A 14,758-nucleotide genomic window follows, 5' to 3' on the forward strand; every position below is an offset into this window, starting at 1 on the left:
AGGGTATCATATTTGAAATTATTTTATTACCTGCAAATAAAACCAATGATCAAGCAAAATACTACTGTATGTAGCTGGGAAAACTACAGCAATACCCTTTAACAGTGCATGGTCTTTCTGGGGTCTTTCTAATCATGAGGTTGCCTATTGCAGCTCTGGCTAGTCTCAAAACGAAAAAAAGGCCACCTAAATTTGAAATAATTAAAGGCGGTGTATAAGGCAACCAATAGCTAGCATGTAAGAGACAACAGAGCAGGGTTGGACATTGTTACACAGTAATAGTCCGAATCACTTCCAGGGATTTCAGTGAAAAAGATAAAAAATTAAGTCTTGAAAATATAGAATGGAATTCTGGCTGCTTTAACAGAGCAATTCTCCCATCCCATAAAATTTCCAGGGACAGGGTTTTATCATCTAAACGCCCATTACTTTGGCTTTAAAATAACTTCCACACAAGTCAATCAGAACTCAACAGTTGATGTGTGCCACTGCTCAGCATTTTTAAAATATTTTTTTTTAAATTGTATGATACACAATCATTATTGAATCACAAGATTAAAAAGGAGCAACTTGGTCAACATATGTTCAAACTTGATTAAAGTGACTACCTCCACTCTTAACACACACACGTCATGTGCTTACCGACCCTCGTATGGCCCGGACGATGCCAGCATCACAATATTTTTCCATGGCAAAAATGAAAACACAAAGCATACAAAACCTGCTGTACGTACAATATAGCTCGGAAAATAAACAGATGTGACTCTGGATGCCTACAACTTAATGATTTATGTTTCCGACATTTGTTTCCTTGCCACAATACTAACGAGTATCATGATACTGGTATCAATCCGGCCCTACTTATTGGGACTTATGATATGATTGCTAAAATAACCTTTGGATGAAAAAAGAAAGTAAATCGCGTAATGCTCAGCAGATGCAAGCAAGTTGATGCGGCAGTCTTTTTTGTGCTGCCTCACCTCTCACAGTCACAGCACAACGGAAATGTCCTACAGACAGCCTCTCCTCGTTTCTCTCCCAATGAAGAGAAAGTCTAGCCTGGTCCCAGATCTGTGTGTGCTGTATAGTCAACTCTTATGATAAATGACCATAAGTGTTGGCTTTACAACACAACCAGACTTGGGAACCATGCTAGAGGAATGTTCTACAGACAGAGTCCTCCTTCTACAGAGATTTACGCTGGCGCTTCATAAAGGACATGGTGTAGTCACCCGACGGTGTGCTCTTCTGCCTCTTCATCTGCACCTGTGACTGGGCGGTGAGCTGGAGCTTGATGGCGCTGGCGTTGACCTTGGGTGCAGACAGCAGCTCCTTCATGCCCTTCATCTTCTTACTCCGGAAGGCCACCAGGGGACTCCCACTGGGGGAGGGCAGCTGCTGGAGAGGAGATGGCACCGGGCTGGACGACTTGGCCTTGCCTTCGGGGTCTCCACCGCGGAGCCCTGAAGAGCGACGCCGCGTCCCGCCCTCGCCACCTACTTTCTTAGCCTGGTTGGGTTGGGTTGGTGGTGGGACAGGGGTGGTGGGGGTGGATTGTGTTGGAGGGGAAGCTTGGTCTTCCAGTCTGGACTCACGCCTTGGGCCACGTCTCCGGCCTTCGCGAGGGTCCTCACTGGATTGGTCATCGTCGTCCTGGGGCTCAGGCTCTTTGGTGATGATGGACACCCTCTGACGGATCTGTGGATGATATCCATACATTATATATACACACAAAAGTATGTGGACACCCTTTCAAATGAGTGGATTTCGCTATTTCAGCCACACCAGTTGCTGACAAGTATATAAAATAGGGCACACAGCCATGCAATCTCCATAGAAAAACATTTGCAGTAGAATGGCCTTACTGAAGAGCTCAGAGACTGTCTACGTGGCACCGTCATAGGATGCCACCTTTCCAACAAGTCAGTTCGTCATATTTCTGCCCTGCTAGAGCTGCCCCGGTCAACTGTAAATGTTGTTATTGTGAAGTGGAAACGTCTAGGAGCAACAACGGCTCAGCTGCGAAGTGGTAGGCCACACAAGCGCATAGAACGGGACCAAGTGCTGAAGCACGTAGAGCGTACAAATCGTCTGTACTTGGTTGCAACACTCACTATAGAGTTCCAAACTGCATCTGGAAGCAACGTCAGCACAATAACGGTTCGTCGGGAGATTCATGAAATGGGTTTCCATGGCCGAGCAGCCGTACACAAGCCTAAGATCACCATGCGTAATGCCAAGCGTTAGCTGGAGTGGTGTAAAGCTCGCCGCCATTTGTCTCTCGGGGGGTTGGAAACGCGTTCTCTGGAGTGATGCTTCACCACCTGGCTGTCCGACGGACAAATCTGTGTTTGGCCGATGCCAGGAGAACGCAGCAGAGGGTGGGGGGGGTCAACTCCATGATTTTGGAATGAGACGAGCTGGTGTCCACATACCTTTGGTCACGTCGTGTAATTTACATTGAACCCAATGTGAGGCAACATAATTAAAAGGCGCAAGAAAAAAAAAAAAAGGGATAATAATAACATTGTTTCAAAGAGATGTACCACTACCATGTACAGCCAACGTTTGTGGAAAGACCAAGTTAGATTGGTTGTATTATGAGTGGAACACTAGATCCCTTTAAAGTAAATGGGGAAGGGTTTCGGATTTAAAATCCAGGTTTGTGTTATTTTACCTGTGGGTCAAAGCGACTGAGGGACTGGACCAGGTAGGTGGCCCAGCCAACATGAAGGACAGGGGTGGGGCTTCCCTCCTCCCACTTACAGATGCCGTCATAGAAACGCAACAGGTGGGCAAAGCATTCTGGGTCCTGGAGGGCAGAGGCCTGTATGGGCTGGTCCTGAGGGCGGTGGGTGGGGGGGAAAGTGTGTTATGGAGAAGAAAAAGGAAACCCTCAGAGAATAGCTTGGGAGGCAGTAGCTGTAATATGAAATATATGATTGCCTCATTCTTTGACTTGAGATTAAAATGAGAAGGGGAAACATTCTATTCCATTCTCATGTAAATTTCCAATGGTGCCTTGGTGGCGAGAGTCATTACCTTCTCTCCTCCCTCGCTGCCTTCTCCGCTCTCGGCGGCTGCAGCCGTCTCCTTCAGCAGGGTGGGGATGACGTCGTTGGCAATGTCGAAAAACTCCTTGTAGATCTCTTCGTCCTCGCGGAAGTAGTTGTAGCTGAGAGACAGGTGAGAAATCACACCTTGTTCTAAACACACATTGAAAACTGGAAATTCATGATCATCACCAATACAATTGTTCTGTTATTTGTTTTCCACAAACAGGACAAGGGGTATTAAAGGGTGTGTGCACTTATAAACACTGTTCTAGTCCGTCTTTTTGGTGGGAAAAGAAAAACAGTATATCAAATACTCAAAAACGTAACGTTTTGTGTATGTTTGTAGATCACACTCCATTTTCCTTTTTGTCGTGACAGCGAACAGATGGAGCCGAGATTAAAGAACAATAGGTGAAACAGGAAAGGAAAGGCAAGAGGGGGAAAGGGAAGGCGAAAGAGGAGGGACGGAATGCACTGACTGCTACACTGCTCTGGGCATGCCAGTCTCACACATGCTAAAGAAGACAGAGACGGGAGGGAATCAGCCCCTCGGATGTTCCCTGTGATCTGGTCGGTCCGACCTCTAAGAACTAGTGCCAAGGCTGGATGGTTGGGAGGAAGTTTCCTGTGATTGGATCGTTTTTAGTTAGACAAAATTCTACCCCTGGAAGACGTGCATGCATTAGGATCACTGAAATCATAAGAAAAAGAGAATATATATATATAAGGTATATAACACCATAGAAAATTGAAAAACTGCCATGCAAAACCTCAAGCTAGAATAAAATCACAATTTCAGACAACTTGTTCCAGATTTGAGACGACAAACTAACACCATAAAGTACTGAGGAAGTGTTCAAAAACATTACCGCTAGGGATCTGCTGCCCTCTGCTGTCAGAAAGGTGAAACAGCAACTGATGTAAATCGTCAATGCGTACCTCAGCCAGAGATGGTCAACGGGCTTTGTCTCAGCATCCATGCAGATTTCAATATAACTTATCATACCATATAAGGCATTATCATAACCACCTAACAAGGATTTTTAAATGAATGATGCTAAAGGTTATTTCTGTGGGTCAAACACACTTATCGCAATAAGAAAGACAGTTGACACAGAGCAGTAGTGTGTAAGATGCATAGAGAAGGTAGCCAGGCTAGCTGCTCCAGTAACGTACTCCTGCATGACCTGTGCAGCCTCGGCCCAGGCCCCCAAGGCCTCCCGGACCTCCCTGTGTCTGTAGTGGTAGCCGGCCAGGTACATGAAGGGGTAGATGTGCTCGTTGTTGTAGTACTTCTTAGCAGAGTTCACAGCCTAGAAACAAAATAAACACACTTTAAGCAAACAAATTCACAATGATGACATAAGTTAAGGAGTAAAAGCCATTCCAAAAAAATAAAGAAGCAATTATTTAAGATCATGACATTTTGACAAAGTTTTTTTTTTTACAAGAATATGTACAGCTCTCCACACACTCACTTTAAGGTGGATGGCGTGGGGGCTCTCTTTGCCAGGGATGGGCTCCTGGTCCTCCAAGTCTGCCAGGGTGCCCATGGCCATGGGGTATCTGTGGAACAGCAAGTGAAAAGATGGTTGATTTGACAGGATAAGAACCTGTTCACCACAGAAAATAATAATTCATTTGGATAGAACCATGAGACATTTTCACCGCAACAATTCAAAAAACTGATCATTTTTCCAGATACTTTTTGGTACATTTCAAAAAGTATCACCTTTCCAGGTCTCCACGCTCATACAGCAACCATAGAAGCCTCTGTGCACAAAAAAGATCAGAGAGAGAGATCAGAAAGAGGACATCACACAGAAGCACTGATCACGGTAAATATAAACTACAGTTCGGGCATGCTTGATGTCTTGGACTTTGATGATGCCGACAGGTGCAACTCTCCCCTTACAATATCAGGAAGTCCTATTCATTATATCACACGTGCTTGTGCAGGGATTCCCTAACATTTTTGCGTCAGGGACCCCTTGGGCTCCAGAGTGGCCTAAGGCACTGCATTTTAGTGCTAGAGGCATCACTACAGACACCCTGGTTCGAATCCAGGCTGTATCACAACCGGCCGTGATTGGGAGTCCCATAGGGCGGCGCACAATTGGTCCAGCATCGTCCGGGTTTGGCCGGTCTAGGCCGTCATTGTAAATAAGAATTTGTTCTTCACTGACTTGCCTAGTTAAATAAAGGTTACATTTATTTTCTAAATAAAATAATATCAGATCAATATCAGAGAGTGCGATAAAAATAGCATACAAGCAGTTTTACAAGACTTCTGCAGTACATGACCGAAGTAATTAAGTCTCAGGCCCTGGGAAATAACATATTAAAGGCCCTCCTCTTGCATTCAGAGAGAACAGCAATTCTATACATTTTGCCTTGGGCAGAGAAAACATTTTTGCCGTTTTAAGCTAATTTATTGCAATTCTACAAATTTTGACATGGGGCAGTATGCCATTTGCAGTTTTAAAGCTTCATTTAAAGCATTAATGTTCAAAACAAATATTAATTTACTAGAAATATATATTTTGAGATCTGGCCATGGACCCCCTGACCCCACTTTGGGAACCCCTGTGCTAGAGTACATCTATTGTTAATATTGGTGGTGGTCTGACCTGCTGAAGTTGTAGCATCTCAGAGCTGTCAGTGTGCAGGTCCAGAGAGGGGTTGATGGCACACACCATGAAGGCCACTTCCATGTTCCTGTTACACTTCATATAGGAGCCCTTTAAGTACAGCCAGCTCTGGGGAAGGGGGAGAGATGGGGGTTAGGGTTGAGAGGTGTTGTGTTTTACTCTGTGATTACAAATGCAAGGTGAGAGGAGTGTGTGTGTGTGTGTGTGTGTGTGTAGAACAGCTGTTATATGTAGTTGATATGTAGCTATATTAAAAAAGGTATGTGAGAGTGCATGTTATTATAATGTTTCCGCGGGGGACGGAAGTATCGTTATCTTACTTACCCTCTCACCGACACCGGCAGCAACTGTCTGCCCCCTCCGGTCCTCGTTGCCCTTTCCGTGCCAGGTGACCTCTGCAGTCTCCTCTCCGTTCTTGCCAAAGATGACCCAGGCGTGGTCCTCGGACAGGGCCAGGTGCACATCCCGCAGCCCCAGCACCTGGCATGCTGCCACCACCGCAAACGCCACCCCCGAGCTGTCCAGCTTTGTGCCTGTTCAAAATATGATAGATTATTTGTAGCTTTACCCCTCTTTCAGACAACTGACTGGTGTGAGGATGGACACACTGCAATGACACAGAAACAGGTTTATCCAAGAAATATAGCTACTGGGCCACAAATGCAACATAGCTAATCATCCAACATAGGAGACTGTATCAATATTATAGATCATATTCAATTAATGTAGTGGTACCCCCATATAACCCATCCCTGCATCTAATGACCCCTACCAGTGATGAGACTGAAGAGGGACTGGATGTGGGCGCGGTCCTTAAAGTAGGAGCGGCTCAGGCTGTTCCAGATGACGTCAGATACTTTCTTCACCAGTTCCCTGCTGGACCCGCCAGCAGGCCTGCGGTACTGGGACAGATCCACAGCGCCCCGGATCTGGGCTGCGAAGCGCTCGTGCAGGGCCGATAGCATCCCTAACTCCACTGTAGGAAAGCAGGAGTTTGGGCAGTCTAGCTCCAGCGGCTCAAAGCGCACCCCCGGGACGTTAATTGGTATGACCCGGTTGACAGCCAGGAAGTGTTCTGCAAAGCCCAGGACCAATGAGAGAAGGGCTAGGTCTGGTTCAGATTTACGGAGCTCCGCTTCGAACAGGGCAACCACGCCACCAATCCCCTTCAGGGGAAAGTGCTTCTTCTGGGCTGAGTGTAGCCCCATGTTGACCCCTCTCCTCTGCCACAGCTCAGTCACTCACTTGGCCAGTGTGTCTTCTCTACTCTCAGCTGTAGTGATGTCACAGGGGCTGGATGAGAGTAATGTGGAAATCAGTACCAGCACACACCTTAAAATCACTTGAGCTGTATTTTTCCATAAAATTCAAATGTGTTTTTTTTCCACTATGGTGAAAATAGAATAGACTAGGTTGCCTTAGTGGGCGTGACATTTATCCACTTACCCATTCATTATGCAAAATGTGTTTAAAAATGGTAAACTAATACGGGGAACAAATATTGATATCTGATACAAAACTGGGTTAAGTTAAGAACAAGGTTTTCAATTAATAACAAATCCAGATTATTCTAGCTAACTAACTTCTCAAAGCGCTAGTAGTGCATTCATATTTCTATGACCTGGAGCATGCGCACAAGTTAGATACATGCACAAGAGGCATACTTGCCGAGCATGTTTAGAGCGACATGATTCTGCGCAAGCTTCAGGTGACACCAGCGGTTTGAAAAGTTTGTAAATATACTTCCCTGTTGATATATTGTCTCACATTACTACCACCGAAAGGACCAACCGCACAGACAACCGGTGAAGTACATTAAAATATAATTGTATTCAACAATGTAGAGGTCGCGAGAGTAAACCTTCCTGATTCAAACGCTCATTCTTGCGCATTAAGAGGCTGCGCAGGTATCATTTGGTTATCACTACGACAACGGCTTCCAGGAACAATAATAATAATTTACATCTTAGTTATTCAGAAAATGATTTAAATGTTACATTGGTCACTTTAATTATGTTTAAATACTGTTTTACCCATTTCATGCGTATATTGTTTTCTAGTCCACCCTATTCAACTATTGCTGTGCATATTATTCTGACCACGTCCTTCAGATAACGACGATACTAACGTTATATATTCTTTGCACACCATTATTTTTATTTCTACTTTGCACATTCTTCCATTGCAAATGTACCATTCCAGTGTTTTACTTGCTATATTGTATTTACTTTGCCACCATGGCCTTTTTTTGCCTTTACCTCCCTTATCTCACCTCATTTGCTCACATCGTATATAGACTTGTTTCTGCTGTACGTTTGTTTTACTCCACTGCTTTGCTTTATCTTGGCCAGGTCGCAATTGTAAATGAGAACTTGTTCTCAACTTGCCTACCTGGTTAAATAAAGGTGAAATAAATAAATAAATATTCTATCCACACACGGTCCATCAGGTCTCTACATCCAATCACACAGACAGATGTGTATTGTTAGCAATTGCTGCACTGTTGGAGCAAGGAACACACGCAATAACATTTGCTAGACATGTGTATGAGACCAATAAAATGTCATTTGATTTCTGCCTTGGCGTAGACTTTAATGCAATTCAACGTCGGGTTTCCAGGCAACTAACTACAGTAGCTAGGTAGGTTAGATAGTTTACTGAAACTGAACGGTTACAACAACCCACACAGGACCGGAAAATTAAAAACATGTAACGTTAGCTAGCTTATTATTAAGATTAATTTCTAGTCAACACCAAACATGCAGGTGGAGGCAATACATTGAAGCTAAAACGGGCAGCTACAAATATGCAAATATACTATACAATATGGCTATGCTAGCAGTAATCATGCCAACATGAAAAACACAACTTGTGTATTTTAATCTACTTAAACATGACCAAACTCATAGCCCGCTCATTAAAATGTACAAATAAACCTGATACGCACCAGTTTGTTGAAAGCTGCACCCACATGTTTGGGCTTTGCCGCGCAGTGCTATGACTGTGTTGGTCTGTTCAAATCGGTCAGAACTCGAAGATTTGGCGCGCTTGCTTAATCTTACATTGTGAGTCGCGCTCAATGCAATATTAGTTCAGAGTATCCGTAGATCTACGAAGCTGCACGCTCAGTTTAAACGTGTTTGAACAAACCCCCTTGTTTCTGTGTTAGTGCTATCAAAGATTGTGGATATACTGACAAGATATACGTCTCTCTCCGCCCTAACAATGGAGTCGTTGTCCACGGCGGGCTGTCTAGTTCCCACGTATCCTTTTTTTGGATTGGTGGACACATCTCATTATTGTAATCCTTTTTGAATATTCGAAAAGGGTTGACGACGTCAACCGCCTGTATTCTATTCAATGGAGAGAGGTCTTTTTTATATATATATATATTTTTTTTTTTAAACTTTTGTGAGTAATGTTTACTGTAAATGTGTATTGTTTATTTCACTTTTGTTTATCTATTTCACTTGCTTTGGCAATGTAAACATCTGTTTCCCATGCCAATAAAGCCCCATACATTGAAATTGAGTGAGTTGCTTTGCTTCTAGCCTCATGTCATGAATACCCATAGCAATCTCCGATAAAAAAGTTTTTTTTCCTCAAAGTTACTGTAATGTCACATGTCCTACCTATCAGTACACTACAAACAAATCATGTATAATTAAATTTCTATTCAATCAAATAAATCTCACCTAGGAAGTAAGCCATTCATTTTTGTTGTTGTTGACCAAAGTCGACTCTTCTTGGCCTCCATACAAAAACTCATTGCTTGGTGTGCGAAACAACGAAAATACGCCACCTGTTGGATGGAGACAGATGCTCCGCCGAGTTGGGTCTCTTCCTCTCTGGTGCTGTCCAGAATATGTCCCATAGAGCATGATAGAGGCATCTAGTTGCCAAAAAATGCCGTTTTACCATGGGAGCACCATTTATTTTTTATTATCCTTTATTTAACTAGGCAAGTCAGTTAAGAACAAATTCTTATTTACAATGACGGCCTAGGAGAGGTTACGACAGATTTTTACCTTGTCAGCTTGGGAATTCAATCTCGCAATTTTTGGTTACTGGCCCAAAGCTCTAACCACGAGGCTACCTGCCACCATTGAGGGCTTCCACCATTTTAAAGTAGTCAACTGGGTGGGAATTCCTATTGGTTGTAGCCTCTATAGAGCGCCACGGTGGAGATGTCAAATCCTAGCGGCCAAAACAGGGAAATGTTTTAAATCATTTTTCAACAATTCATTTTTCCCAAAGGGCATTTTAGAAACTGGATTTTAGGCTGTGTTTCGTGCAGGCTGACTCTGGGGTGACGTTTTGATAACCATGTAAATCTCTCTCGGACAAGGTGATTTATCAATATAAATCGGCTCTATTTACCCTCGACGTGAAAATACTAATTAGCATCAAAGTAGACATGCAAAACCGCAAATCCCTGCACTTCATCTCTAACAGAAGTCTTCGCTGACAGGTATTGTGTCAATTTAAAACTTGCACAAGACAGTTCACAGAATTGAAAGCAATGTATACAATTGATTACTACATTTAGCTGACAGATAATTCATCTAGGGATTCTTACCTTTGCCTCGATTCGGCAGTCTTGTAGTTCTTTATGATAGGCTAATTAGCGTTTCATTTTAGGGGGTAAATACAGGCTAATATATTGATAAGTCACCTTGCCTTAAAGAGATTTACACGTTATCAAAACGTCACGCCAGGGTAGGCCTACATGAAACACAGCCGTTATTTTATGTCCCAAGGATCCCAGATAGCAAATACATTGAATTGTATCGAACTTCCTTATCGACTGAACAGATGCATTTATGGAGATGTAGTTCAACATTGCACCATTGTTGCCAAAACATCATAATAAGGTTCACCGGCAGAGGGCAACATTATAACGAGATACTGATACATTGTTACAAAATGGGAAAGTCTAGCGATAAACATTACATAATGAAAAAGAGGCGTGTACACCCCCCGTGTGAAATGGAATGGTCTCGCAAAGCTATGTTTTGTTGGACATAATAGGCCTAACATGTTTCAATGAATTGTTTTTATATTATTGTTTGCAGAAAGATTGATCATAACACATGCATACACTGGGCTTCTTTTTTATTATAGCCTTAGTATTTTATAGGCCTATTTACATTCTCAAAGCAGAAAAAAATAGGGCAATGTTTGCAATAATAAAATGTGGTAGGTATTTTGCCATAAATAGGCTATGCATAAACATTGCATTCGATAAGTATTCAGACCCATTTACTTTTTTCACATTTTGTTATGTTACAGCCTTATTCTAAAATTTATTAAATTGTCCCCCCCCCTCAATCTACACACAATACCATATAATGACAAAGCAAAAACAGGTTTAGAAATGTTTGCAAATGTATTTAAAAAAAAATCTTAAATATCACATTTATATAAGTATTCAGACCCCTTGACTTTTTCCACATTTTGTTACGTTACAGCCTTATTCTAAAATGTATTGCATTGTTGTTTTCCCTCATCAATACCTGATAATGACAAATAAAAAACAGAAATATCACATTTAAACAAGTATTCAGACCCTTTGCTCAGTACTTTGTTGAAGCACCTTTTGCAGCCTCAAGTCTTCTTGGGTAAGCTTGGCACACCTGTATTTGGGGAGTTTCTCCCATTATTCTCTGCAGATCCTCTCAAGCTCTGTCAGGTTGGATGGGGAGCGTTGCTGCACAGCTATTTTCTGGTCTCTCCAGAGATGTTCGATCAGATTCAAGTCCGGGCTCTGGCTGGGCCACTCAAGGACAGAGAGACTTGTCCCGAAGCTACTCCTGCATTGTCTTGACTGTGTGCTTAAGGTTGTTGTCCTGTTGGTAGGTGAACCTTCACCCCAGCCTGATGTCCTGAGCGCTCTGGAGCAGGTTTTCATCAAGGATCTCTCTGTACTTTGCTCTGTTTATCTTTCCCTCAATCCTAACTAGCCTCCCAGTCCTTGCCGCTGAAGAACAACCCCACAGAATGATGCTGCCACCATGCTTCACCGTAGATGTGACGCTTGGCATTCAGGCCAAAGAGTTCAGTCTGGGTTTCATCAGACCAGAGAATCTTGTTTCTCATGGTCTGAGAGTCCTTTATGTGCCTTTTGGCAAACTGCAAGTGCGCTGTCATGTGCCTTTTACTGAGGACTGGCTTCCTTCTGGCCACTCTACAATAAATGCCTGATTGGTGGAGTTCTGCAGAGATGGTTGTCCTTCTGGAAGGTTCTACCACCTCCACAGAGGAACTCTGGAGCTCTGTCCAGAGTTTCTCTGTGGACAGAACCCGAGTGACCATCGGGTTCTTGGTCTCTGTGGACAGAACCCAAGTGACCATCGGGTTCTTGGTCTCTGTGGACAGTACCCGAGTGAACATCGGGTTCTTGGTCACCTCCCTGACCAAGGCCCTTCTCCCTCGATTGCTCAGTTTGGCCGGTCGGCCAGCTCTAGGAAGAGTCTTAGTGATTCCAAACTTCTTCCATTTATGAATGATGGAGGCCACTGTGTTCTTAGGGACCTTCAATGCTGCAGAAATGTTTTGGTACCCTTCCCCGAGATCTGTGCCTTGACACAATCCTGTCTCGGAGCTCTACGGACAATTCCTTCGACCTCATGGCCTGGTCTTTGCTTGAACATGCACTGTCAACTGTGGGACCTTATATAGACAAGTGTGTGATTTTCCAAATCATGTCCAGTCAATTGAATTTACCACAGGTGGACTCCAATCAAGTTGTAGAAACATCTCAAGGGTGATCAATGGAAACAGGATGCACATTGAGCTCAATTTCGAGTCACATAGCAAAGGGTCTGAATACTTATGGAAATAAGGTATTTGTTTTTAATTGTTTATGCATGCTAGTGGGAATTAGGAAACTCTGAAATTTCCTGACTTGCTAACTGGTTGAACGCAGCATGTGTATAACTGAACCAGAATCTGGGTGAATAGGAGATTTCCCCTTTAAGCCCAGGAAGCACACATTCAACTTGTCACTCGCCAGCTTTTTAAGCATAATAATGTCAAAATACATCCAGTACTTACCAAAGAATGGAGTTTCACTGAGAAAGTTGTCAGTATTGCCCTCATGGCCGGTATGTACTTCCAAAAAAGGTCTAAGTAAAAAGGTACATGCAAGTATTGTTTTTGACCAAGTGCACATTCACCAAATCCACCTCTTCTGCACCAATAAAATCAGTCATTACTGCCAAGCATAGATCGGCTGATCGAAAGGTCATTGATTTTATCTGGAGAGGAAGAGGCAAAGCGAGAGGTTGCACTCTAGCCATAATCTATCCAAAATAAGCCCAAATGCGTTTCGCCTGCCTTTGGGACAACGACTCCCATTGTTAGGACGGAGACATGAGCATCTTGTTATTATATACAGATCTGTTTTATCACCTACAACAGTGTACCACAGAGGAGGTTGGTGGCACCTTAATTGGGGAGGGCAGGCTCGTGGTAAGAGTTGGAGTGAAATGGTATCAAATACATAAAACACATGGTTCCAACTTTGTATTTAGACCCTTTTTGGAATTACCTACAGGCAGTAATGATGATAGTTGCTCAATGAATAAGTAGGCTACCTAACATATTTTGACATGACTAAGCTTGAAAAGCTGGTGAATAGCAAATTGAACAGCTACTTCTCGGGCTTAAAGGAGAATCGACATATTCAACGTCTCATGTAAGGCCAGATTCTGGTTCAGTTTATAACTATAACTAGTTAAGTCGAACATTTCCGAGTTTTCTAGTTCCGAGTAGCACTTGAACGCGTCATATAACGTGCTGTTGCCTTGAAACGCAATGAGATAATGTTGGGTATTGCCCTTTAAATGAACCAATGGCAAATATCAATCTCGGGTATATTCATTCGCCAAACAGTTTGTAATTAAAACTAGAGTTTCTATTGGACAGTTTTAGGTCGGTCCCTCCCCGTATCGTTCCGTTTTGCAACAGAATTGGCGGAATGAATACACTCCTTGTTTTGCTCTCTCGATCAGTCCTCAACCATACAGTGCCCTTCATCCACACAGTGCTTGGTACATGCGCGTGAAGGTGCACAGGCTCAGTGACACTGCGTCCAGGTCTTGGGGAATACGAGGCAAGTTGGAAGAAGACATTTTAAGGACAGCAATAATACACAACAAATTCTCGCCGCCACCGTGCAGAATTTTTTGAAATTATAGTAAAATGGCAGATCCAATGACCCAGTCCGCCCAGATATCATCGTCGCAGGGGCTGGCCGATGGACAAAACTCTGTTGCGGCCAAAGACTCAAAAATGTCCGGTAAGAGAAAGCTGTACCTAATTCAACGGAAACGTTGAAATGGTCAACATAGACATTGTGTTTTAAACTTTAAATAACACAGGTGCTTTGAGATAAAGTAGCCCGTTGCTTTAATGGCAGACCGTCAAAACCACGATTTTTTTTTAGGTCGGTAAAAGGAACGTAAATGAAAATAGTTGCACTTATTTTGTTCTTTTGTTATGCAGACTTATATTGGCCTCTTCCCTGTAGAGACTTTAAATGGTGAAGTTGTTGAAGAGGGACAAGTGCAGCCTTGTAAGCCGATATGAGGCAATTTTCTTCATTGTGGGCGTTAAAAGGGTGTTAGCCTAAATGCTCTATTAGAAATTCTGCTAGACCAGTAAGCACCCACCGCCCGTTATGGAATCGAACCATATTACACTGGCGAGAAATTGTTCAAAAACACAGATAGTTGGCTTGAGAAACACGCACCACGATTGGATGGAACACTAAACCAGTCTCCCGCTGGTTGCAAGGCTTCGGGGGGCTGTATTTTGTGTGCTTTGTCAACGTTCCCTCCAACCTCTAATTTGACCTAACTTTTTATTTAGTGTCAGACAAGGGAGCAGAACATGGTGACACATTTTACTCCCTAGTTGGCCGCGGTGAAATGGCTTCATGTTGCGGCGACGGTAATCTGCACTGCAGATGCATTGTTACTGAGAAACGGCAAATGAAGGGAGGACCTCCAAATCGTATCGGCATTGGTAAACAAACCCATGCGAGGA

At 43.2% G+C, this 14,758-nt stretch overlaps 2 protein-coding genes across 5 annotated transcripts in view; one reads left to right on the forward strand and one right to left on the reverse strand.

The window, feature by feature from the left end:
* Positions 1 to 6: 6 nt before the first annotated feature.
* Positions 7 to 10,466, reverse strand: LOC112260072 (menin). 3 transcript variants are annotated; one of them, XM_024434890.2, is made up of 10 exons: positions 10,287 to 10,466; positions 6,480 to 7,000; positions 6,032 to 6,240; positions 5,687 to 5,815; positions 4,789 to 4,829; positions 4,535 to 4,622; positions 4,233 to 4,369; positions 3,043 to 3,175; positions 2,678 to 2,842; positions 7 to 1,698 (listed from the first exon to the last, which is right to left on the reverse strand). In XM_024434890.2, exons 2-10 carry the CDS (start codon positions 6,913 to 6,915, stop codon positions 1,186 to 1,188), a joined length of 1,851 nt encoding a protein of 616 aa, XP_024290658.1. In that variant the 5' UTR covers positions 6,916 to 7,000; positions 10,287 to 10,466; the 3' UTR covers positions 7 to 1,185. The 3 variants fall into 3 exon arrangements, with proteins under 3 accessions (XP_024290658.1, XP_024290657.1, XP_024290656.1); XM_024434889.2 differs by lacking the exon at positions 10,287 to 10,466 and adding an exon at positions 9,403 to 9,686; XM_024434888.2 differs by lacking the exon at positions 10,287 to 10,466 and adding an exon at positions 8,655 to 8,951.
* A 3,255-nt stretch (positions 10,467 to 13,721) lies between these two features.
* Positions 13,722 to 14,758, forward strand: part of LOC112260073 (reticulon-3) — a 32,940-nt gene continuing 31,903 nt past the window's right edge. Inside the window, exon 1 of one of the 2 annotated variants that reach the window (XM_024434892.2) lies at positions 13,722 to 14,009. In XM_024434892.2, the coding sequence (XP_024290660.1) occupies positions 13,913 to 14,009 (97 nt within the window). In that variant the 5' untranslated portion in view covers positions 13,722 to 13,912. The remainder of the gene's footprint in view (positions 14,010 to 14,758) is intronic. The other variant, XM_024434894.2, reaches the window with a different exon arrangement.

This window comes from Oncorhynchus tshawytscha, linkage group LG10, assembly GCF_018296145.1.
Source record: "Oncorhynchus tshawytscha isolate Ot180627B linkage group LG10, Otsh_v2.0, whole genome shotgun sequence".
NCBI classification, from domain to species: Eukaryota; Metazoa; Chordata; class Actinopteri; order Salmoniformes; family Salmonidae; genus Oncorhynchus; species Oncorhynchus tshawytscha.

What these genes read in the sequence shown, in the direction of transcription:
- LOC112260072 (XM_024434890.2), bottom strand. Translation starts at nt 6,915, where the DNA reads ATGGGGCTACACTCAGCCCAGAAGAAGCACTTTCCCCTGAAGGGGATT. An exon ending in GCAGCGAGGGAGGAGAGAAG is followed by an intron (nt 2,843 to 3,042) that starts GTAATGACTCTC and finishes CACCGCCCTCAG; the next exon opens with GACCAGCCCATACAGGCCTC. An exon ending in TCAGTCGCTTTGACCCACAG is followed by an intron (nt 1,699 to 2,677) that starts GTAAAATAACAC and finishes TATCATCCACAG; the next exon opens with ATCCGTCAGAGGGTGTCCAT.